The following is a 26,405-nucleotide window of genomic DNA, read 5'->3' as shown; positions in this document are numbered from 1 at the left end:
GACTCTGTGACCTGTTCAGTGACATGCAGTCTTGAAATTGAAGTCAGCTATTCTCAGCTTCCTTCTGGCATTCAGCTCTTGCGGCCTGTTTAGATCAAAGCTGTGTCTAGATAGAGAGCCAAGTGGCTCTGACGGAGCCTGAACTGAGCACTGGTTAAAAGGTGTTGCTTGATAGCAATGGTTATGACTTCTTCCATCACTTTGCTGGTGATTTGTGATAGGTCAGTAATTGGCAGGTGAAATTTGTCCTGACTTTCAGGGATAGGACCACTGCAATGCCTCTTCTGTATTATAGAATTGAACTGGTTCCTGCTGTGGCCACATCACTCCATTTATACTGTGGAGGGGGGCCAGCAACAATGGAACTTCATGTGGATCTTCGCTGAAGCTGCTAATACATTATGGAAGGAAGAAAAACTCTTTTCTTTACAACATTCAAGTCTTATTTCATATTCATTCAAATACTACACTTGTGCTTTATGCGGAGCTCCTTCATAGTAAACGAGCCAAAGGAGGACAACGGAAACGTTATAAGGACACCCTCAAAGCCTCCCTGGTAAAGTGCGACATCACCACTGACATCTGGGAGACCCTGGCCGAAGACCGCCCAAGATGGAGAAAGTACATCCGGGAGGGCATTGAGCTCTTCGAATCTCAACGCAAAGAGCACGAAGAGGCCAAGCGCAGGCAGCGGAAGGAGCGCGCGGCAAACCAGCCCCACCCACCCCTTCCCTCGACGAATGTCTGTCCCACCTGTAACAGGGTCTGTGGCTCTCGTATCAGACTGTTCAGCCATCAAAGAACTCACCTTGGGAATGGAAGCAAGTCCCCCTCGATTCTGAGCGACTGCCTATGATGGATGATGACACTTGTAGTGTTCTCGTGTACATCACTTTCAATGGTAGAACATTTATAGCAATTTCTGAGCCTAGGGCAAAACCTCTGTGGTGTACTTACTCTCTGTGGTAGAGCAAAAGGATCAGGACCAGAAAAAAAAGATAGGGAAAAAATGACATTCAAAATAGGAACTCAAATGTCACCGAATAAACGGAGAAGAGTACACATAGGAATTCCGTGGATTGGTGGGGGGGGGGAGGGGGGGGGGCTGCTGTTTGGAGGCAGCTGCCCACAGTTGTAAATTACTGTGAATAACCTTGTATGTTAAACCTTTTTTGTTTCTCAATTTGCACACTAGCTCAGAAAATGTGTTGTAAAATTTGATTTTTTAAAATCTTTTTTAAATTTGGTTTGAATGTATGCTTATTGAAGAACATCTGTCACTTGTTACAATTCAGTGATCAGAGTGATTCTTTTCCCAGTTTAATTAGTAATGCTGACTTGAAAGTAAAATGAGCTGACTTTTTTGGAATGTTCCTCACTCTCTACATGGTGCCACATACATTAAATGTGGGTGGTTTTCCAAGGAAAGGAGTGATGTGCTTTTTAAAGACACTACGCAAACTTTTCAGCTTTTCCTGCATCAGCATTGTTTTTTGGAGGGAGTGGAAACTGATGCAGTAAACTGATGGATTCAATCTAATTTTCTCCCCCTGGGATTCCCTGCTGGTTCAGTGGATAAACGTGTAATGCCCAATAGCACCAAAAAATGAACATCAGTAAAGTCCCTGGCGCATGCCAAGGTCATAGAGCACAACAGCTAACCGACTGTTGGCTTCAGCATCCCTGAGTTTAGAAGTGGAAACAATCCAGTGACCACTGGCTGGTGAGCATGTCTGATGAGGACAGGATCAAGGTTGGCTATGATGCCCTCCTTTTGATTAAATCAGCATTCGATACTTATTGACTAGATGCAATTATTTCCTCTGTCTCAGCTCTGTGCATAACAGCAATGCCCTGAAGCCCAATTTGGGAAAGGAACGAGTTGATAGAGCTGTTCTTAAATAGCATTGGAAATTCTGGTCCTTCCACGAAAGGATAAATCACTTTCACATAGGGTTCAAGACCATCCAGAGCCATTGGAGTTCAATCATGAAGGCCTAATTCAGGACTATAGGCACCAGGGTCTTCCTGCCTCTGATTTTCCCTTCCTCTCTTTTCATTCTCCCCGCCCCCAAAGAAAACATGAGAGCCTTCATTAACATTTTCAAAAATTCAGTTCAAATGCAAGGAATGAGCACAAATGATTAAGAGCTGATGACTACTATGCTGTGACATTTGGCAGCTGTTGACTGAATTGAAGCTGATGGGTCATTATATTGCAATCTCCAACCATTTCCCCAATGGACCCGAGTTCATTATAATCAGTGTGGAAGGAGATGCTACAACTGACACAGTAGTGGTGATGTTCTTGGGTCAGCACGGGGTGTTCTAGTTTAGCAGGAATGGATTGTTACTGTAAACATTCAGAATGTCTGAGCTGTCTTGAAAGGTTGCACAAAAGTAGATCTATTTGCTGGAAATGTTTTTAGTTTCCTCATTTTCCTTTTAATGAATAATTTATTCTTTTTTAAATAGGCAATAAGCAACAAGGACCAACACAGTATTTCATATACACTGTCCCGTGCTCAGACAGTGGTGGTAGAATATACACATGACAACAATACAGATATGTTTCAGGTAACATGTGTTCCTTTATAAAAGCTTTAATGTTTTATTTATATAAAACTGCAGACATTTGAATGTGACTGCAAACATAATGAGTGTTCTTCAACCCCATAAATGAGTATAATCCAAATAAGTTAAGTCCCAGCACACTTATGGGCACTTAGTCGTCATACTCACAACATAAACCAAGTGATCTCCCTTTCCTAGCTCGGACTAAATACCGGACTTAATTCGGGACTGTCACCCAATTCATGGCAACAGCAGCCTTTCTGCGGTTGCTCACCAGTAAAGTTTATATCACTTAATGCACTGCAATCTTGGTACCATCATTTGCTATTAAGATTAAAGTATTTGCATATGTATATTTTTAGCTTTAGTCAAAATCAAATTTCGTAGGATATTTTGTCATCGATAAAGTTTTAAAAGTTGTATGTCCTGCCACTAGCTCTTTATACCCAAGATCCTACAAATCCTCGGGGAGGACAGACGCACCAACATTAGTGTCCTCGACCATGCCAATATCCCCAACATTGAAGCACTGACCACACTTGATCAGCTCCGCTGGGCGGGCCACATAGTTCGCATGCCAGACACGAGACTCCCAAAGCAAGCGCTCTATTCTGAACTACTTCTCAGCAAACGAGCCAAAGGTGGGCAGCGGAAATGCTACAAGGGCACCCTCAAAGCCTCCCTGATAAAGTGCAACATCCCCACTAACACTTCAGAGTCCCTGTCCAAAAACAACCCTAAGTGGAGGAAGTGCATCCGGGAGGGCGCTGAGCTCCTCGAGTTTCGTCGCCGAGAGCGTGCAGAAATCAAGCGCAGGCAGCGGAACGAGCGTGCGGCAAACCAGTCTCACCCACCCCCTTCCCTCAACTACTATCTGTCCCACCTGTGGCAGAGACTGTGGTTCTCGTATTGGACTGTACAGCTACCTAAGAACTCTCGATAAGAGTGGAAGCAAGTCTTTCTCGATTCCGAGGGACTGCCTATGATGATGATGATGATACCCAACAATGTTACTTGCATTGTCTTCCAACGTTATGCAATAAGTGACCAGTTCCAAACTCTCAAAGGTTGGAGATAGCAAATAGGGGTTATTATGTATGACAGACACTGGCTCAGTCCTGAATCATGTAAAATATATATATTCTATCTTTTCATATGAATTAACTGGGCTGAAACATTTAATATGGAAGGCCTAGCTGCAGTTAAGATTTCCTTTGTCCTTTTCATCTTAAGAGCCTGTAGGTAGACCAATACACAACTTTGATTGAAGGCACTACATGTTCATGGCACAGAACATCTCTCTGGTTTCTGACATTTGTAAGGGGTGTGGTATGCCAGATGTAATTAGCAACTCCTTAGATAATGAAGATAGTTGTTTCTCTGCTCCCCCGCCCCACACCCAGGTGTTGGGAATAACAAGTAATGATTACCAGGATGTTGTGACGTTTCAGTTTCATCAAAGGTGCTTGTCTATTGTGAAAGACCTGCTTTTGATCAGAGGCATTGGACGCTATCAAAACTAGATTATCTGCTACAGCTTTTTGGTATATATTTAGTTCACGGTTGTCCATGTCACTGATGAGATGAAACTCTGAGGGGGGGGCAACGTAGCATCATAAGACTTGATTGAAGGAATCTGAAAAAGAACTCCAAGAATTTCAAAATACTTTACTCTGGTGTTCACTGTTGAAATTACTGGTGAAGTTGCTCATTTATTTTACTTCTATATAAATTTATCTTACAATAACTGTGATTTGTAGTTTAGTCAGAAATATGTGGTCTGTCCATTTTTTTTTCCAGATCTATAGGGATGTTGAGTATAATGGACATCTAATACATTTTTTAACTAATAACGAGGAAAAGATAATTGTTAATTATTCACTGCATGCACAGTGTATCAGATTCAATTCATGCAAGACATGAACCTGACTATCGACTGCACTGTTGCTGTGAGCACAAATAGAAAGAAGATAAGTTCATCGGAAATAGGAGCAACAGTAGGCCATATGGCCCCTCGAGGATGCTCCGCCATTCAATAAGATCATGGCTGATCTTCAACCTCAATTCCACTTTCCTACCCAACCTCCATATCCCTTGATTTCCCTTAGATTCCAAAGATGTTTCTGTCTCAGCCTTGGAATATATATACTCAACGATTCAGCATCCACAGCCCTATGGGGTAGAGAATTCCATAACCCTCTGAGTGAAGAAATTCCTCCTCATCTCAGTCTTAAATGGTCAACCACTTATCCTGAGACTATGCCCATTAGTTCTAGACTCTTCAGCCAGGGGAAACAACCTCTCAGCATCTACTCTGTCAATCCCCCTCAGAATCTTGTATGTTTCAATGAGATGACCTCTCATTCATCTAAACTCCAGAGAGTATATGCCCAATCTACTAAATCTCTCCTCATAGGACACCCTTCTCATCTCTGGGATGAAAGATTGGGGAGACTTTCAAATTGTAACATTTATGTTGCATGAAAACAATCTGAGTGTTTGATTCCTTGCATACTACCAGTGAAATCAGATCTAGTTTGATTTTGACACACAAGAGTTCAAGGTCAAAGAGAATATAGCTCCAATGCCCACTTGTCTTTGGTTGGAAATCAAGCAGTTGAAGTACAGCAGGTTGCACTTCCAGGGAAGAGTCTATGAAAGATTCCAGAAAGTTGTATAACCTGAACATTATCCAGATCAAGTTGTTGGTTTATGAAGTCTGTGAATAAGTTCATCTATGGTGATGCAACATGAGGAGAAACTTTTTTATGTAGCGAGTGGTTAGGATCTGGAATGTAATGCCTGAAAGGGTGGTTGAGGCAGACTCAATCGTGGCTTTCAAAAGGGAATTAGCTAAGTACCTGAAGGGAAAACATATTTGCAGAGTTAGAATCGTATAGAATCATAGAATGGTTACAGCACAGAAAGAGGCCATTTGGCCCGCTGTGCCCATACCCACCTCTCTGCAAGAGCACTTCTGCTAGTCCCACTCCCCTGCCCTTTTCCCACAGCCGTGCAATTTTTTTCACTTTACCTACTTATTCAATTCCCCTTTTGAAAGTTTTTCCTCGTGTTGTCTTTGGTTCTTCTGTCAATCACCTTAAAGCTGTGTCCTCTGGTTCATAACCGTTCTGCCATGGGAACAGTTTCTCTTTACTCTGTTTAGACCCCTTATGATTTTGAATACCTCTCTCACATCTCTTCTAAAACTTCTCTGCTCTAAGGAGAACAATCCCAGCTTCTCCAGTTTATCCACATAACTGAAGTTCCTCATCCCTGGAACCATTCTTGTAAATCTTTTCTGCACCCTCTCTAAGGTCTTCACATCCTTCCTAAAGTGCGGAGCCCAGAATTGGACACAATACTCCAACTGAGGCTAAACCAGTGTTAGTTTTATAAAAGTTCATGATAACCTCCTTGCTTTGGTAGTCTATGCCTATATTTTCTTATTAATCATTCATGGGATGTGGGTGTCGCTGGCAAGGTCAGCATTTATTGTCCATCCCTAATTGCCCTTGAGAAGATGGTGGTGAGCCGCCTTCTTGAACTGCTGCAGTCCGTGTGGTGAAGGTATTCCTACTGTGCTGTTAGGGAAGGAGTCCCAGGATTTTGACCCAGCGCCGAAGAAAGTACGGCAATATACTTCCAAGTCAGGATAGTATGTGACTTGGAGGGGAACATGGAGGTGGTGGTGGTGTTCCCATGTGCCTGCTGCCCTTGTCCTTCTAGATGGTAGAGGCCGCGGGTTTGGGAGGTGCTGCCGAAGAAGCCTTGGTGAGTTGCTGCAGTGCACCTTGTAGATGTTACACACTGCAGCCATGGTATGTCGGTGATGGAGGGACTGAATGTTTAAGGTTGTGGATGGAATGCCATTCAAGCGGGTTGCTTTGTCCTGGATGGTGTCGAGCCCAGGATCCCATATGCTTTTTTTTTTTAAACCGCTTTCTCAACCTGCCCTGCCACTTTCAATGATTTGTGCACATATACCCCAGGTCTCTTTGTTCACGCACCCCACTTTAGAATTGTACCCTTTAGGCTACGGGGAAAGGGCGAGGGAGTGGGACTAGCTGAAGTGCTCTTGCAGAGAGCTGGCCCGGGCTCGATGGGTCTGGCCTCCTTCTGTGCTGTAACCATTCTAGGATTCTATGAAATGTAACTTGTCTTTCTTTCAGATGCTGATTTTCCTGCTGTATATTTTCACCATTTTCAATCCTGTTTAATTTCCAATATTTGTAGGCTTTTTTTAAATGACAATTTGAGATGTGTACTAGCTTTTGGTTAGTAGCTGTCTATTTTTATTTTTAATATATTACACTTCCCAGTCCACCTCCCCAGTCCAAGTATGATTTCTCCCCACTCAAACATTTAAGGAAAACTGAGTACTCAATTAAGTTTCAGCCCCACCACTCCATTTCAGTATATGAACTATTTAGAGATAATCTAGTGACCTTGCATATTGGTCAATACCATCTAACACCAGCAAGTTTTCTAAATGATACTGGAGAAGACTATGGTGATGGGGAGAATTATATTTAACAAAAATATTTTTGTTGTTCTGTGTTAGATTGGCCGTTCAACCGAAAGCCCGATTGATTTTGTGGTGACCGACACTGTACCTGGAAGTCAGAGTAATGCCGACACTCAGTCCGCTCAGAGCACCATATCCCGATTTGCATGTCGTATTATATGCGAAAGGAATCTTCCCTACACTGCCAGGATATATGCAGCTGGATTTGACTCATTTAAGAATATTTTCCTTGGAGTAAGTCAGATGGAAAGTAAGCTGTTGACTGCAATGTGTTTGGGTTCGAAATGCTTTTGCCCCAATGCAAGCTTAATTTTTTTTCCACCTCCTTTCAGGAGAAGGCTGCCAAATGGAAAACGCCTGATGGTCAAATGGATGGCTTAACCACAAATGGCGTCCTTGTTATGCATCCAAGACTTGGTTTTACAGAAGATTCCAAGCCAGGAGTCTGGAGAGAAATATCTGTTTGTGGCAATGTTTTTACCCTGAGAGAAACTAGGTCGGCACAACAACGAGGACGAATGGTAAGGTCCCAGGAGCATTCTCAAAAATATATTGACACTTGAATTGTGAGACTTTTTTATAGAATCATTGACCTGATGAAGTCTGCAGTTAAAACTTGAATAATCTGCACATTTTTATGATAACTTTGTATTTTAAAATCAAGAACTCCAATCCATTGGGAACTATAAGAGTCCTTTTTTATTTGCTACAAGTTGTTTGAACCAACTGTGTATTGGAATGATTGTATGTCTATTCCCTACTCGGAACAAAAGTGGTACAATTCACTTATCAAGTTCTTTGCATGATTCCCTTTCTATGATGCCGAAAGTTGAGATTTGACACTTTCAACTAATGCATGCTAGTAAAGTGTTAACTGCTGTTTTTGAATTACCGCACTCCTGATTTTAATGATCTATTAATACAAAAGCAAAATACTGCGGATGCTGGAATCTGAAATAAAAACATGCAAATAAGAGTGCTGGAAATCCCAGCGGGTTCTGACGAAGGGTCATCGACTCAAAATGTTAACTTCGTTTTTCTCTCCACAGATGTTGCCTGACCCGCTGAGATTTCCTGCATTCTATGTTTATATTTAGTTATCTATATATGTTTACAGATTGGTGGTAGAATTGCCATAAATGAAATTGCCTTAGTCCTGGGACTTACTGGGTCTTTACAGATAAGATTGAGACTTACTCTAGCATCAGAGGGCAGTGTGAATGCTAAGTTTTCTAGTTGGCTGTCACAAAAGGTTTGACCAAAACACAACTCAGCACTGCTTTGATTAAAGTACTTTTTTGTTCTATTAACAACAATTCCATTAAACTTGCTTTGCCTGGGATTAATTAGCCCACCTCGACTAGGATGATTGAAGGGATACTCTGATCAGGTTCAGTCAAGAGGGTAAAGTCCGAACACGGTTTCTTTCCAGAGTGCTATTCAGTCACAATTGTTGGCAGTGCATATATGTCAGATCAGGCCTATATTGAGCTTGGCCGTGATTCTTTTTTCCCCCTATAGTCAAATAGCTGCCAAAACTTGTTCTTCAAGGCTTATAAGTGAATAAAGGCAACCTGGGCAAGGTATCTGCGGCTACTTAGTACCCATGAAGTTGCAAGAGTTGATGCCTTCAGGGCAGAAAATTGTTGCAGGAGAAGAAAAATGAAAAATTTCTGTTCAAAGTCGGCCACCACACTTTTTATTCTTTTTTAAAATTCTTCCCTGCACAGCTTTCTCCCAGAACCGTAAAGTATATCTGTTGTATGCCATTCCCTTACAGAAGGAGTGGATAGATTTGGAGCCCTTTGCAAAACTGTTCTGGGAAGTATGTGAGGAACTGCAGCTCCTCTGTCCTCAAACTTTTGAGTATCCTTTTCTCCTCCAACCCATGCTTTCCCCTTAGTGGATCTGGGATTCATGGAGCCAAACCCAGGTCCTGTCCCTTGTATGCCAACGCACTACGACCTGGGATACCATTGTGTGTTTCTTATTACTGAAGTTGTTCACTAGCCCAGATTACTTTTCTTCCGCCTTTTAATTTCAGACATTTACAAACGGAATATTTGTTTCTTAGTGTGATCAGCAAAAGTAATTTGCCATAATACATACATCTGATTCCTTTTTTCTTGCCCCACAGGTTGAAAATGAAACCAATGTACTGCAAGATGGTTCTTTAATAGATCTCTGTGGAGCGACTCTACTCTGGCGCACTGCAGAGGGACTTGCACATACTCCGACCGTTAAGCACCTGGAAGCCCTTCGTCAGGAGATCAATGCAGCCAGGCCACAATGTCCAGTTGGATTTAATACACTTGCCTTCCCCAGTATGAAAAGGAAAGATGTGGATGAGAAGCAACCATGGGTGTATCTTAATTGTGGACATGTACATGGCTATCATAACTGGGGAAACAAGGATGAGAGAGATGGAAAAGAGAGGGAATGTCCCATGTGCCGATCACTAGGCCCATATGTTCCTCTGTGGCTAGGGAGTGAGGCTGGATTTTATGTTGATGCAGGACCTCCAACTCATGCTTTCAGCCCTTGTGGACACGTGTGCTCAGAAAAGACTACCACCTACTGGTCCCAAATCCCTCTTCCTCATGGCACTCACACTTTCCACGCAGCCTGTCCTTTCTGCTCCACTCAGCTCACTGGGGAACAAGGATATGTTAGACTTATTTTCCAGGGACCTCTTGATTAAGACACAATTTTATTAACTGCTGGGGAGAACAGATAGTAGAAAGACATTTGATATCTTTCAGAATTATAAGCTAGTTTTCTATACTGAATTCCATGGGTTTTGGATTTTGTCTGTTCTGGAACACAACCTGAATTGTGTATTGCTCTTCTTGTGGAAAGAGATCTTTTTGTGATGTTGCCTATGAGACCGGTTTTGATAAGTTTGCATTTGTTAAATACAAGTATTTTGAAATACAGAAACCTCTTGCCCAAATATTAAAAAGATCACAACTATGTTATTTTGGAGCTCTTCGCAAATACCAAGTACAAATTTGAAGTTTTGTGTTGTTTAAATAAAATATTGAAGCATTTTTAGCTGATTCAACCTAATTTGTAATGGGCTGAATAAATCTAATGCAAGTTGACTAGATATTCTATTAGTCATAAAAGCTGCAGTATGATCCAGTAAAATATACCTTGTTTCAACACTATTCGGAAAAAAATGGAATCCTAAAATTTAGGAGCATAAGATTTGATTTATTACGTTGCTCTATCATTAAAAAGATATTGCGATGCACTTTTAGTATCTGTAAAGGAGCCAGTAGTTTTTCTGTCTCATGCAGAATAAGTGTCTCTGGCTTCCAAAAGAATATCAGCAGAGTTCAATTACAGGTAACTTTCAAAGGATTTTGATCAGTTGAGACCCAAGGTAGATGCAATTTCACTAAGCCTCACGTGTTTTATTGTTCACTATCAGCAGGCTGAAGGTAAGAAAAGATGTGAATTGGGCGCATCAAATATTTTTCAACTGTTTACTACGAAATAATAACGGGCCACTGTAATTTAATAGCATAAAGCTAGCTCTGTGCATCTGTCTACATTTAACATATTGGTAAAAGAAAGTGATTCATGCCCTTGTGCCAAAATAATGTCTGATGTGCTACCACAGTGATAAAGGTGCACCACTGTTTTACAAAATGCACACCACCTTGAATATCATTAATTGTTTACACAAGCTCACCTGCTAAACTCCTGTTTCTCACCAGTAACTAAGGATGTGTGAAGCTGGCTTATTTTACTGTATTGCAGCTTTCAAGTTCTGTAGGATCTTTTGTACTAAATTATTGCCTGAAATGTATGTAGTTTTAGATGTTTGTAGGGGATGCTTAGCATATGTGGAATGCTAACTTATAAAGTCTTGATTTTGTGAAGTAATATTATATAGGGATGTGCAAAACTGCTCTCCGATTCTGGCCACCTAAATTGTACCCTGAGCGAAGATATCTTGTCCCTTTTCACTTTTTAAAACTATTGCTGGTTTTTAATTCAGTTTACTGTATATTATCTTAAACCTTTTTATTATGGAGGAAAAAAAGCTGGATATTGATGTTAATGAACTAAATATTAACTAACTCCTTGTTATCATAATTGAGATGGTTTACTGACTCTGAGGTAGTCAAAAGAATCTCACTTTTGAGCTGATTTATTTGTTATAAATTTTATTTTGTGTTCTACCTTTTTCGATTCTCTCACCTACTTCCCCACCCCTCCATTTGCACCCACTGCAAAAAAAAAGGGACAAATGTAAATGTGGCCACTACATGCCAGTTAATTGTAATGCAACATTTTATAGCTCTGGTGTATTACACTGACAGTGAGTGCATTATACTGTCTCAGGGTTTAAGATGTGGATTCAGTACTAATTCATGAATTCTATTTGAGCAGATATTTGATAAGTGATTCTCTGTTATATAAATATATGAATTTAAAAAACACAATTGCAGTCATGTTTATTCGTTCCTGTTGGAATATTAAACTTTGACACTTCTATTGGGTAAATACATCTGGTTTGGCACTTCTTATGGCTGCTGCTGCCTTAACCATCAAAGATCAACAAGGCGGTCTTCTCTTGCAGTTATATACTGAACTCCACTGGGCCTGTCTGTGGGGAGTTGTCTTGAGATGGCAAAAATCAGCTTGCAAGTCAATCTGTGCTGCTTAATTGAATCTTCTAGTAGCTGATTTGACATAGTATTCATTAAACAGTGGAAATGGATGCTTCTGTGAAATAATGCAATGGAAGGTGGTAATTCATGCAACTAGCTACACCTGTACGGTGCTTATCTTGAGACTTGGACACCAAGTTGAAAATATTGGACCTGACCATCTCCAGCTGGAGGCAGGGATGGTGTCTGAATACAATTGTCAAGTTTTGTAAGCAAGGGTCAGCAAATGTGTTTGAATGTTGGTATAGTAGGGTTGTTATAACAGGCTGTGCTTGATGGCTGTTTGTAGATAATTTATGGTCCTTAACTTATATTTTTAAGGAGCTTGCGGATTAGATTTATTTTTACCACCCAAGTACACAAAGCATAAGGGGTCAGAAAGTCCCCACACTCTTCCAACAAATAAACGGTCTTTAGAGGAAGTATTAAATAATTAAGAGTAGTTTTGCTCCAGATATTGCACTGCCTTTTGCTCTTGTTAAAATTGTGTGCCGAAGATGGCATCAAGCTCAAAGGAGAATGCTGTAAGATTTCTACATTACCATCATTTGGTATATTACTGAGATGAAATTTGGGGGTTTTATTTTCCATTCATCTTCATGAAATGAATCTCTGGTAGATTACACCAGTGAGTGAATTTGGTGGGGAGATAATGGTTGGTTATCTTGCTGGCTATTCTGTAGTGACGATTTTAATACATTGTCACCTGGATTTCACACCATCAAAGCCAAGAACCTTTCGCTTAGATAAATTCCTCGTCATTTTGGTAGTTTTCAGACGATATTTGGCAGAATCATTTCCTCTACCCACACCATTAACAGTCCTCCATGGAAGACAGTAATTTACATGTACTTTCTCTAACCTAGTATACTATATTTATTGCTTATGGTGCGGTCTCTACATTGGGGAGAGAATAGGTGACTGCTTTTCCAAATACTTATGTTCTGCCTGCAAATATGGTTCTGCCTTCCCTGTGGCTGGCCAATTCAACTGTTCCCTCACTCTATTCCACTCTGACCTTGCCATCTTTGGTCTATTACATAATTTCAACCAAGCTCAAACCAGGCTTTAGTTATCTTTCTGGACACCTGCAAACCTTTGGTCTGAGTATTGACTTTACCAACACAAGACCCTCTCCATTTCTGTTTGAAGCAGTGTTGTCCAATAACCACATTAGCTTATTGAGAATCCAGATGTTGTTAATTATATTATTGATTTATGATTAGTAAATCAAAAGTAATAGAAACCATTCTTGGGCAAGTGATCTCCATACTGATTTGCATGGTGTATGTGTGTACTTTAATCTTTGAGTGTTGCTAAAATTGTAAGACAAAAATCAGTGTGTGTTTTATGATGGTGTGTGTGATTTACTTCCTCAGTTGCTATTTATAGGTTATCTGCTGAAATAGTGCGTAACAGGGGTGAAAATGCTGCACTTCACCATGGAAACACCAACAACAGTGTGTGGAGGCGGAGCGACTGTCGTGGTCCACTTGACCTACAAGAATAACAGCTCCAGGCCAGCAAAAGCAAGCAATCTAAACTTGTAATGAGCAGCTCCAACAGGACATGCCATGGCAAAGGACGAGCGGCAACCAACCGTGTTTTAGATGGAGAGCAGGGGCAGGTCTGATGCATCTCTGGCGAGTCAACCTTCTCGGCAATCATTTTGTTGAAGTCGAAGTACCGCTCGTAACTGAAGGAAAACCCAGAAGGTGATTGAAGATGTCCTGTGTGTTAAATACATGTCCGGATTCTCGTGAAATTTTGCACTGAATGGTGGTAGACATTTACCTGTACTGTGTGTAAGCTGTCTTCTATTAAAATCAATGCATGTGGCTAAAACAGTAGCGCCATTGCGTAGCCATGCCCCTGGCTAGTCGGCAGTTTCTAATGGACAATACTGTTCTGTTCAGCGGCAACGGTTATTCACTTTGATAGGCAGAATAGAGAAACAGAATATTTTTAAATGGTGAGAAACTATTAAATGCCAATATTCAGAGGGATTTGAGTGTCCTTGTACATAAAGAATGTTAACATGCAGGTACAGCAAGCAATTAGGAAGTCAAATGGTATGTTGACCTTTAGTGTGATGGGTTGGAGTACAAGAGTAAGGAAGTTGATACAATTGTATAGGGCTTTGGTTAGACTACACCTGGAGTACTGTGTACAGTTTTGGTCTCTTTACCTAAGGAAGGATATACTTGCTTTGGAGGCAGTACAATGGAGGTTCACTCGATTCATTCCTGGGATAAGGGAGTTGTCCTATGTGGAGAGATTAAGTCGAATGGGCCTATGCTGTATGGAATTTAGAAGAATGTGAGTTGATCTCATTGAAACATAAGATTCTAAGAAGGCTTGACAGGATAGTTGCTGAGAGGCGGTTTCTCTTGGCTGGAGAGTCTAGACCAATGGGGCATAGTCTCAGGAAAAGGGGTCGGCCAATTAGGACTGAGATGAGAAATTTCTTCACTCGGAGGGTTGTGAATCTTTGGAATTCTCTACCCCATAGGCCTGTGGCTTCTTAGTCGTTGAGAATATTGAAGGCTGAGACCAACAGATTTTTGGACACTTAAGGCAATCAAAGAGATATGGAGATCGGGCAGGAAAGTAGAGTTGCTGCAGAAAATCAACCATGATCTTATTGAATGGCGCAACAGGCTCATGGAGCCATATGGCCTACTTCTGCTCCTATTTCTTATGTTCAAAGCTCTAATTTTACTGCATGTCACCAAAAGGGCCAAAACATCACTGAACATATTCTATCAAAATACACTCGATCTGACCAGACCAGTGATGGGACCACATTTTCTGTTTTTTTGCCAATACCTTGGTTTCAATATTGCTGTAGTTCTTGTAAGAGACATAAGTCCACATTCCATCAGGTCTTGCCCTTTTTGGGGGAAGGAGGGTGTGGGGGAGAAAGGAGTGCATTAAATGTTCGATCCTCAGTTGTTTATATTTTATTGTAAAGTCTTTATTAATGTCCTTTATATTTGACAGTGGTGCATTTGCTAATTGAAGATAGTTTCAGGTGGAAATAAAAGTTAACAAATAATGTTACACGCCAATTACTCCTTCATGGCAAACGAGCCAAAGGTGGGCAGAGAAAACGTTACAAGGACACCCTCAAAGCCTCCCTGATAAAAGTGCAACATCCACACTGACACCTGGGAGTCCCTGGCCAAAGACCCCCCTAAGTGGAGGAAGTGCATTCGGGAGGGCGCTGAGCACCTCGAGTCTCATCGCCGAGAGCATGCAGAAATCAAGCGCAGGCAGCGGAAAGAGCGTGTGGCAAACCAATCTCACCCACCCCTTTCCTCAACGACTATCCCACTTGTGACAGAAACTGTGGTTCTCGTATTGGACTGTACAGCCACCGAAGAACTCGCGTTAAGAGTGGAAGCAAGTCTTCCTCGATTCCGAGGGACTGCCTATGATGATTGGAGATTTGTGGAATGTAGCACCGAAAGTGAGTCGTACATATAAATTTAAAAGGAAGCTCTTAAAACCATAAAGCTTTCTGGGGGTTTTGTGTGGTCCCCAAAGAGCAAAGCACCTCAATTGAATATCTTGCACTTTTAAAAAAAAAGTTCCATGTTTTTCATTTATGCAGATATAGCTATGATTCACTAAATGTTGGGTGTCAGCTGTGGCTCAGTGGGTAGCACTCTCACTCCGAGTCCACTCCAGGGACTTGAGCGCATAAATCTAGGCTGACAGTGCAGTGCTGAGAGCGCGTTGCATTGTTGGAGGTGCCATCTTGGATGAAATGTTAAACCAAGGCTCTGCTCTTTTAGTGGACGTAAAAGATCCCATGGCACTATTTCAAAGAAGAACAGGGGAGTTATCCCCATTGTCCTGGCCGATATTTATCTCTCAATCAACATAACCAAAACAGATTATCTGGTCATTATCACATTGCTGTTTGAGGGAGCTTGCTTGTGCGCAAACTGGCTGCCGCGTCCCCACATTATAACCGTGACTAGACTCCAAAAGTATTTCATTGGTTGTAAAGCGCTTTGAAACATCCAGTGGTCGTGAAAGGTGCTATATAAATGCATGTCTTTCTACTCTAATAGAAACATAGAAAGTAACTGAAGACTTGATATTGGGTGAAATAATCTTAGAATTGTAAATTGAGGATGACGTGGTTAAAGCATAAAGGAGAAACCTTTATGGTCAATAGAGAAACCAGGCAAGGTACTGAAACAGTGGAATAAGTAGAGAGTATACAGGTCAGATAAAAGGTATGAGAGTGAAAGGGGGGGGGGAAAAAACAAAGTGGTTGAGGCAAATAGCTTCGATGCTTTCAAAAAGAAACTAGACGAGTACATGAGAGAAAAGGGAACAGAAACATGTTCTGAAAGGCTGATGAGGTAGATGGAATGGAAGGAGACTCATGTGGAGTATAAACACCAGCACAGACTAGATGGGCCAAATGACCTGTTTATGTGATGTACATTCTGTGTAAGAAGAAAGGTTGATAGGAAAAATAACTTTATACTGAGGTCTACAAGGACCAGAAGAGAGTGAGACAGAAATACCACATTTTTCCTGATATATGCTCCCAACATAAGATGGAAATATGGAAGAAAAAATCTCTAAGTAATGTGCACTATCAGTAACTTTTGGAATTTGGTAGGCAAATGTTAAGTTTTATGTCTTAGGAGACCTGTATTTTTCAGTATCAATAATGTATGCAGTATTTTTACCTTGAGTCATTCATATATTGCTTAGGTAAACCTGCTGTATTATAGTGATGGGTAAGCCACAGTCATATTTAGACTGCTGTGGGACTGCAATAAGATTCAGAAACTACTACAAAAACCACCGCAGATCCATTAGTCATAAATATTACTCTCCAGAAATGATGAGGATACATTTAAACTTTTGTTTAAGTAGCTTTATTATGTAATGTTTATTTCAGCATCACGAGTTTTGCCCTGAAGCAAAATGTTTGACAGATTTCTATTGGGTTTGAAGGCTAATTAATGATGATCTGCTATGGAGTATTGAAGCCTTCTACACTAAAACTGCAGATGGCGCTGATGCAAACAATGTATTTTGCTATGTAGAAATAGTGAGAAACTGAGTGTCAAACTATGCCGTTGAAGTGGGTGATCGGTTTCGGTACTGGTACTAGCCCTGCAGTTTGTTTTTCCTTAAATTAATATTCTTGATCTATTTGCTTATTCCGTGGTACAATTTTACAATGAACATGTACCATAAGGCTACCATTAAGGAAATGAAACTTGCATATGCTCAAACAAACTGAGACAGATTGCAGCCCCATTTAAACATGTGGAGCTATATGTTTTTGGAGTGTGATATATGGGGAAGAAACTTATTCTATTCAAGTTTTGCTTTGTCTCAGTTGCCATTCTTGCCTCTAAGTAGGAAAGTTGCCTATTCAAAAGTCTTAAGCACTTAATCTAGGCAAACATTCTAGTGCAGTATTGAAGGCGTGTTGCATTGTCAGAAGGCCATCCTTTGCATGTGATAATAAACCAAGAACGTCTCTTTCTATTCTGATGGTTCAGGTGAACTTTAAGGATCCAGAGCATTATTTGAAAAAGAGCAGGGAGTGTCTCCCTCCAGCACCACCCCCCAGAAATAGATGAATTGGTCATTTACCTTGCTGTTGATTGGACCTCACCGGATGCAAGTTATGCCTACCCAGCAACACCCAGTGCACATAAGTCAGTTATTGTATGTGAAGTACTTCGACATGTTTCTGAGAGATGATGAGGTGTTGCATAAAATGCATTTTGTTTTACAATAAACTTAATAGCTTACTTTTTAGAAATAAAAGAAACCCTTTTTTTTAAAGAAAACTACAGCAAGAAGCAAGAAAAGTTGAGACATTGAATAAATTTAAGATAGAAATAGACAGTTTCTTAAACGATAAGGGATTATGGGGAGCAGGCAGGGAAGTGGAGCTGAGTCGATGATCAGATCAGCCATGATCTTATTGAATGGCGGAGCAGGCTCGAGGGGCCGTATGGCCGACTCCTGTTCCTATTAAGTTCTTATAAAAGTGTTGCTTTCTGCATCGCACTGGAAACCTTTGTACTTGACAGCAGAGTTAGCTGCCCTCCATGCCACTGCTTTAAGAGCACTTCCTGGAGCCCAATTGAATCACATGACCAGAGAATTAACTTCTGCCGCTCTCGGGGATGCAATGTGGCAGCAATGAAACTCACAGAAACAGCTCTGGAATCACCTGTTATTGATACTGCATTACTGTCCGAATACGAGTATCCACAAAGCGCCCACATGTGGGCAAGTTTATGCATGTGAAGATGAGCCTGTACAAAGTTACCCCAGCTTGCAATACAAGAAAGAAAGACTTTCATTACGCACAGGATATATTTCATGCTCTACAAGTTATGTGGAAAAATCTTCAAAATGATGTTTGTCAAGAACGGTAGTATTTCATAATTATCTGTAAGACACTGAGGTGCCAGCCAGGCATTTTTTTGCCAAATACATCACATGATGGATATTATTTCAAAATATATATATTTAGAAACTGTTGCCTATGAGTCAGTGTTACTCAACATTTTCAGTAATCATCACTACTGCACAACACCAGATAAATTGTCTTCCTCTTCTGAAAAATATCAGATTCAGGGGTTAGTAACACCAGTCAATTGCCTGTGCACACGGTGATCAATCAGGTCACTTTGCAAGTTCGCAACAATTCATTATCTTCCCCATGGACAGTGGCGTAACTACACCAATGCAGCGGCAATGGGGCCCTCGCCTGAAGTGGGGCCCACCACCTGCTTCCTCGCGAACTCGGTGGTGTGGCTCAGCTGGAAAACGCTCTCGTCCATCCTCTTGGTGAAAGTTTTGAACCCGTCGACCCTGCTCTTCACCTCCTGCAGGTCGAGGGGGCTGTGCGGGGTGCTGAGCGTCAGGAAGATGTTGCGCCCCCCCCCCCCACCCACACCATGTCGTCCTTCTCGGCTTTCCTCTTGCCCTACTTTCAAGCCTTCTCGTCGTTGCAGGTGAGGAAGTGCTGGAAGGCGTCGCAGCAGGCGGCTCGTCATGTGGTTCATCCACAGGGTCAGCCCTTCCGCTTGGAGATGAAGTCCTCCTCGAAGAGGCCGGTAGCTTGCTTCTCGGGGATTTGGGGCACCGAGATGACGGGGAACTTCGCCCCCGTGCTCGCTCGTTTACGGCCCATCCCGTCGAAAGCCGAGAATCCGCCGCTGCCTTCCCTGCCCCCGGACAGCAGCTCGTCCATCACCGTCGAGTTGTCGTCCCAGTCGTCGTCATCGCCGCTGCCCGACGCCTGGTGTTGCAGCCCCCCCGGACCATCTCCACCAAGGCCGCCGCTGCCCGTTTGCACGGGAGGTGGGGGTATAGCCGCCAGTCAGCACGTTGGCATAGCGAGAGGCGGGGGGCTCGGCACCAGTGCCGACACCGAGCGCAGTGTCGCTCACGGTCCGCAAGATCTGCACGTACGAGGCCGGGCAGTGGCCCCTCTGGCCACGGCTATTGGCCCCCTCCAGCCAGCCCTCGATGTCGTGCTCGCTGTACACGGTCAGCATCTCGTCCTCCTGCACAGAGATCTCGCCCACATTCTCGCTCTGGAAATCGTAGAGCCCGAGCCTGGAACGCTATTGTCCCGCCGTCCGCACCCGGCTCAGCTTCGCTCCCGGACTCCGCGGTAACCCCCCCACCCCGTAACCCCACAACCCCACCCTCACACCGGTCCCGGCTCCCCCTCACACCGGCTCCCCCAGACCTTGAACTCCGTCTTTGGCCCCCGAGACCCCCTCACTCGAGGGCCGGCTGTGCGGGGTCTTCCCTGGCCGCTGCACTTTTCCCTGTCATTCTCTGATTTTTAAAAATCTATGTTTGCATTGGGGCCCACATCCTCTAGTTACCCCATTGCCCATGGAGCCTGACAAACAGGAAGAAAGAGCATTGGGATTTGTCCGCATTGCTGGATTCCCGTAAGTGCAGGGAATCATGGACTGCGTACACGTAGCTCTGCGTCCTCACTGTCATGAATCAACTCTGAGCGAATGTTCCTGTTGAGAAACAATGTTCAACTTTGTGACCACAGGTCAGCCTCCATGGGGAAGGTAATGAATTGTTGCGAACTTGCAAACGGTGATCAGCCCGGTCGGTTACTGTGCACAGCCAATTGAATGGTGTTACTAACCCCTGAATCTGATATTTTTCCGAAGAGGAAGACAATAAATTTGCTGTTGTGCGGGTTTATGCCTGGTTTCCTAGCTGTAGTCATGTCGTTTTCATTTTGCATCAGTCCTCAATATATCCACTCTGTTCTACCTGGGTCATTGGGTGGCAGGCTGCTGGGTAAGGGCTACCCCATCACTAACTGGCTCATGACACTTGTCAAGAACCTGAGCACAGGCTCAGAGCATCGACGCAATCAGAGCCTTGCAACAACCAGAGTTCTCATCGAGCAAAGGAGTGGGGTCTTGAAATAAATGTTCTATTGTTTGTTCAGCTCAGGAGGAATCCTTCAGTGCAGGCCAGAGCACGTTTTCAAAGGGGAGTTGCTTTAGAGGAGGAAGATGATGAAGGGGATGAGGAATAGGAGGGTACTGAGGAAGAGCAGGGCCCAGCAGTACTGAGAACTGTTAGAGCTGTGAGCTAGCAAATTATTGAGGAGTGATTCTTCTAAACAATCCCTCCCCTCCCTGGATCACCAACACTTCCTCCTTCGACCTGTCCCAGTCCTTACACCCACCACTTTAATGACCGCAAAACAGTATAACTTTATGGGTGTTCCTGTAACATTGCTAAGATTATAAAGATCAACAGCATTCCAAAAAAAGACCATTTGCTTCATTGCTCCAAAATACTCCAGTCTTGATTTGACAAATCATTTATCACGGATAACTGAAAATCACACTTGTGCAAAACTCCTAGTGCATGTCCTGTGTTCGTTTACCTATTCTGGTGCTCCTGCAAGGTGGTTTCTCAGTGACTACAATTTAGGAAGTGGAAAGCTGCTGAGATTCCGATGAGGGCGCTTGAGAGGGCTGCGGTGGATGATCTCGAAGAACTCAGGCCATTGAGGACCTGGTGGCAGACTGCTGAATCTCGGCTTGGGCGGGGAAGTTTGTCCCATCTGGCTGTCTGGCACCAACAAGGGCACCAGCACTGGCAGGGAAGCAGGCTTGGTGTCATCCCGAGAGAGGACAACCAGTGCCTTCTCCATGGAGCCAAGACCATTCCCAGTGTTCTGAGCAAGAACAGAGTGCAGACGAGCTGGGAGGCTCTTGAAACTGCTAATCAAATTCACCTTCAGGCTTTGTAAGCCTCACCAGAACCAGATTGTAGCAATCTGAGCTCCCAGGCCTGTCACCAGAGGTGCCATCACTGGAGATCCAGCAGTGCTCACACAGCTGAGCACTTGATCCATAGCCCACACAGCTGAGCACTTGATCCATAGCTGACTGCATAATATCAATGTCATGCACGAATACAATTCACAAGTTGGAGCTGGTGGTCACGGTGCTCTCCAACAAGTTTGCCGGCAGCCCAGTGACTTAGAAGTTTCATGTGAGTTGACATCAGCCATCTTATTTATAGTGGGCCCTCAATACTTCACCTGTACCCTCAGCAGCAGGGCTTGGATGTGAGCTGATTCCTGAGCCATCCCATTCTCCTGCCCTAAGAGTGTCACCCCGTGTAGACCCCTCCAGCCTACCCTCTGAACTAGGCGGATGGAAGCCTCTGAGCTGATGTCTGTAAGAATGAGGTCAAACTTCACCTGCTTTTCTGCAGTGCTGCTGTCTTCTTCCTCTGCTCCCTCTGGGCTTCTGAACCTGAAATAGAAGAAAGGGACAAGGATTAGCATTTAGTGGCAGGAGTAAGCAGAGATAGATGAGTGGCTTGTGAAAGTAGTAGCAATTTGTCATGCATAGTGTGTGAGGGTGAGAAGGAAAAGAAGAGATCGGGGGAAGCCCTGCAGGACTTGTCCTCTAGCCTCCCCAGTCACCACACTCCTGATGCACTACCATGTCCATTACTTGGTCCTCCAGTGGGGAGGGGAGGGAAGGGTTGTGAGTGCTGGGGCTACAGGTAGTGCTGGGCTAAGCTGAGAGTATTGAGAGGTATGCATTAGGAGGCTTACCTAAGCTGGCCTTGTAAGGTAATTGAACTTTATTTGGCATTGCAGCCATGTCCTGTGGCGATGCATCTAGCACTCACCCGCTCAACCACCTCGGAACACTCATACCGGACAGCTTGCGTGGTTATTTTCCTTCTGCTTGCTGGGAAGAAGATGTCCCTCCTGTTGACCTCCTCCAGCAATACTTCTAACGCAGCAGCAGGAAAACAGGGGTGGTGGATGTGCTCTTACAGATTCTGCTCCGATTGTCATTGTGAGAAACCTTCAGTCACAATTACCTCCTTGGTCACCTGCCCTAATTTCTCCTAGTGTGGCACAGTGTTAAATTTTGTTTTGTAACACAGATGACACAAAACTTATACAGTGTGGTGCCAGAAAACTGGAGGACTGATAATATGGTATCTTTGTTTAAGAAGGGAGAAAGGGGTAGACCAAGTAATTACAGGCCAGTCGGCCTAACCTCAGTGGTGGGAAAATTATTTGAAAAAATCCTGAAGGACAGGATAAATTTTCATTTGGAAAGATGTGGATTAATCGAGGCAGTCAGCACGGATTTGTTAAGGGAACACCACCGCAGTTCGGGGCTATAAATAGAGCTGGAGCACCGGGCCCTGGAACATCGTGGGCGAAAGTGCGGCGAATGAGGATGCGGGGCCCAGAGGTAGCACGGGCCAGTCCACACTGCGATATGTGTACGCACTAGGTCTGTGCAGCAGAGCTGGTCTTCAGTTAGTCTTGGGTAATCCTTGCCACTGGACCAAGACCTAATCGGCCACCACACATTTAAAAAATCCAAGCACAGGCATCTTCCACCCTTCATGATGTAGTTCTGGATCTGGAATATTAGGTCCTTCATTGAAACAACTGTGAACTCATCCCATTTTGGTGTGGAAGCAAGTCATCCTCACTTCGAGGGACTGCCTATGATGATGATGATGATGATGAGGTCCGTGCAGCAGAGCAGGTCTCTAGTCGTCCTGGCTCAACCCTTGCCACTGGATAAAGGCCTAGCTCTGTCGAGCCCGTGTGGTGGCTGATGTGCAACGGTCACCACATGTTAAAAAAAATCCACACATAGGCATCTTCCACCCCCTCAATTGGAGTTCAGGATGGGAACATCGGGTCCTTTATTGAAACATCTGTGAACTCTTGTGGAAGCAAGTCATCCTCGTTCGAGGGACCACCTATGATGATGATGATGAGACTTGAGTATAATGGGTATGATTAAGAAGTTTGCAGATGATACTAAAATCGGCTGTGCAATTGATAATGAAGAAGAACACTGCGGACTGCAGGAAGATAGCAATCAACTGGTTAGGTGGGTAGAACAGTGGCAAATAGAATTCAATCTGGAGAAGTGTGAGGTAATGCATTTGGGGAGGGCTAATAAAGAAAGGGAATACACATTAAATGGTACGACACTGAGAAGTGTGGAGGAACAAAGGGACCTTGGAGTGCATGTCCACAGATCCCTGAAGGTATCAGGCCAGGTAGATAAGGTGGTTAAGAAGGCATACGGAATGTTTGTCTTTATTAGCCGAGGCATAGAATACAAGAGCAGGGGGGTTATGCTTGAACTGTATAAAACACTGGTTAGGGCACAGCTGGAGTACTACGTGCAGTTCTGGGCACCGCATTGCAGGAAGGATGTGATTGCACTGGAGAGGGTGCAGAGGAGATTTACTAGGATGTTGCCTGGAGTGGAGAATTTTAGCTATGAGGACAGATTGGATAGGCTGGGTTTGTTTTCCTTGGAACAGAGGAGGCTGAGGGGAGACCTCATTGAGGTGTATAAAATTATGAGGGTCCTAGATATAGTTGCTAGAAAGGGCCTATTTCCCTTAGCAGAGGGGTCAACAACCAGGGGGCTTAAATTTAAAGTAACCGGTAGAAGGCTTAGAGTGGATTTGAGGGGAAGCTTCTTCACGCAGAGGATTGTGGGGGTCTTGAACTCACTGCCTGAAAGGGTGGTAGAGTCAGAAACCCTCACCACATTTAAAAAGTACTTGGATATGCACCCGAAATGCCGTAACCTGCAGGGTTATGGACCTCGAGCTGGAAAATGAGATTAGGCTGGATAGCCTCTTGTTGGCCGGCACGGACATGATGGGCCGAAATGTCCTCCTTCCATGTTGTAAATTTCTATGATTCTATGATTCTATGAACAGTGAGGATAGTAATCGACTTCAAGAGGACATAGACAAGCTGGTGGAATGGGCGGACACGTAGCAGATGAAATTTAACTCGTGAAGTGATACATTTTGGTCGAAAGAATGAGGAGAGGACATATAAACTAAATGGTACAATCTTGAAGGGGTTGCAAGAAAAGAGAGATCTGGGGGTATGTGTGCACAAATCGTTGGAAGGTGGCAGGGCAAGTTGAGAAACCAGTTAAAAAGGCTTGTGGGATCCTGGGCTTCATAAAAGAGGTATAAAGTACAAAAGTGTGGAAACTATGATGAACCTGTATAAAACACTGGTTCGGCCTCAACTGGAGTGCAGTGTCCAATTCTGGGCACCACACTTTAGGAAGGATATTAAGGCTTTAGAAAAGGTGCAGAAAAGATTTACGAGAATGATTCCAGGAATGAGGGACTTCAGTTATGTTGATAGACTGGAGAAGCTGGGGTTGTTCTCTGGAGCAGAGAAGATTGAGAGGAGATTTAATAAGAGGTGTTCAAAATCATGAGGGATCTGGACAGAGTAGATAGAAGGAAACTGTTCTCATTGGCAGAAGGGTCGAGAACTAGAGGACACAGATTTAAGGTGATTGGCAAAAGAACCAAAGGCAACGTAAGAAAAAACTATTTTATGCAGCGAGTGGTTAAGATCTGGAATGCACTGTCGGAAAGGGTGGAGGCAGACTCATTATCTTTCAAAAGGGAGTTGGATCAGTATCTGAAGGAAAAACATTTGCAGCACTACGGGGTAAGGGCGGGGAGTGGGACTAGCTGAGAATCGGCACGGGTTCGACGGGCCGGAAGGCCTTCCGTGCTGTAACCGTTCTATGATTCTATGCACGCTGCTGTGAAGCGCCTTAGGACGTGATACTATGTTAACGGTGCTATATAAATGCCATCATCACCATCATCATCATAGGCAGTCCCTCGGGATCGAGAAAGACTTGCTTCTACTCCTGAAATGAGTTCTTTGGTGGCTGAACAGTCCAATACGAGAGCCACAGACTCTGTCACAGGTGGGACAGATAGTCGTTGAAGGGAGGGGTGGGCGGGACTGGTTTGCCGCACGCTCTTTCCTACGCTTGATTTCTGCATGTTCTTGGCGTTGAGACTCGAGGTGCTCAGCGCCCTCTCGGATGCACTTATCCCACATAGGGCGATCTTGGGCCAGGAACTCCCAGATGTCAGTCGGAATGTCGCACTTTATCAGGGAGTTCTTGTAGCGTTTCCGCTGACCACTTTTGGCTTGTTTGCCGTGAAGAAGTTCCGAGTAGAGCACTTGCTTTGGGAGTCTCGTGTCTGGCATGCGGACTATGTGGCCTGGCCAGCGGAGCTGATCAAGTGTGGTCAGTGCTTCAATGCTGGGGATGTTAGCCTGAATGAGGATGCTGATGTTGGTGCGCTTGTCCTCCCAGGGGATTTGTAGGATCTTGCGGAGACATCGTTGGTGATATTTCTCCAGCAACTTGAGGTATCTACTGTACATGGCCCATGTCTCTGAGCCATACAGGAGGGCAGGTATTACTACAGCCCTGTAGCCATGAGCTTGGTGGCAGTTTTGAGGGCCTGGTCTTCAAACACTCTTTTCCTCAGGTTGCCGAAGGCTGCACTGGCGCACTGGAGGCGGTGTTGGATCTCGTCGTCGATGCCTGCTCTTGTTGATAGGAGGCTCCCGAGATATGGGATGTGATCCACGGTGTCCAGGGCCGCACCGTGGATCTTGACGAATGGGGGGCAGTGCTGTATGGTGAGGATAGGCTGGTGGAGGACCTTTGTCTTACGGATGTTTAGCGTAAGGCCCATGCTTTCGTACGCCTCAGTAAATACGTCGACTATGTCCTGGAGTTCAGCCTCCATATGTGCGCAGACGCAAGCGTAGTCCGCGTACTGTAGCTCGATGACAGAGGTTGGGGTGGTCTTGGATCTGGCCTGGAGACGGCGCAGGTTGAACAGGTTCCCACTGGTTCTGTAGTTTAGTTCCACTCCAGCAGGGAGCTTGTGAGGTGGAGCATGGTGGCGAGAAAGATTGAGAAGAGGGTTGGGGCGATGACGCAGTCCTGCTTGACCTCGGTCCGGACGTGGCTTGGGTCTGTGATGGATTCGATGGTAAGGATCACAGCCTGCATGTCGTCGTGGATTAGGCGGAGGATGGTGATAAGCTTTTGGGGGCATCCGAAACGGAGGAGGACGCTCCATAGGCCCTCGCGGTTGACTGTATCAAAGACCTTTGTAAGGTCGAAGAAGGCCATGTATAAGGGCTGGCGCAGTTCCCTGCATTTTTCCTGTAGCTGTCGCACTGTAAAAATCATGTC

The 26,405-nt window shown here is 44.0% G+C and overlaps 2 protein-coding genes across 7 annotated transcripts in view; both read left to right on the top strand.

Annotated features, from left to right (window-relative positions):
• Positions 1 to 11,559, top strand: part of LOC139273193 (E3 ubiquitin-protein ligase pellino homolog 1) — a 46,873-nt gene extending 35,314 nt beyond the window's left edge. For both annotated transcript variants that reach the window (XM_070889768.1, XM_070889766.1), the window contains exons 4-7: positions 2,476 to 2,577; positions 7,139 to 7,336; positions 7,435 to 7,623; positions 9,240 to 11,559. In XM_070889768.1, the coding sequence (XP_070745869.1) occupies positions 2,476 to 2,577; positions 7,139 to 7,336; positions 7,435 to 7,623; positions 9,240 to 9,803 (1,053 nt within the window). In that variant the 3' untranslated portion in view covers positions 9,804 to 11,559. The remainder of the gene's footprint in view (positions 1 to 2,475; positions 2,578 to 7,138; positions 7,337 to 7,434; positions 7,624 to 9,239) is intronic.
• Positions 11,560 to 13,112: 1,553 nt separating this feature from the next.
• The window catches only part of vps54 (VPS54 subunit of GARP complex), a 142,195-nt gene continuing 128,902 nt past the window's right edge, over positions 13,113 to 26,405 (top strand). Inside the window, exon 1 of one of the 5 annotated variants that reach the window (XM_070889763.1) lies at positions 13,113 to 13,502. Coding sequence is in view for 4 of the 5 variants with exons in the window: in XM_070889765.1 (XP_070745866.1) it covers positions 19,830 to 19,889 (60 nt within the window). In the remaining variant the exon portion in view is untranslated. Of the gene's footprint in view, positions 13,503 to 19,205; positions 19,890 to 26,405 lie in introns of those variants that run through there. The other 4 variants (XM_070889765.1, XM_070889764.1, XM_070889760.1 and 1 more) reach the window with 4 other exon arrangements.

Source organism: Pristiophorus japonicus, chromosome 9 (assembly GCF_044704955.1).
Source record: "Pristiophorus japonicus isolate sPriJap1 chromosome 9, sPriJap1.hap1, whole genome shotgun sequence".
NCBI lineage: Eukaryota > Metazoa > Chordata > Chondrichthyes > Pristiophoridae > Pristiophorus > Pristiophorus japonicus.
This window is presented reverse-complemented; position numbering and strand designations above follow the sequence as displayed.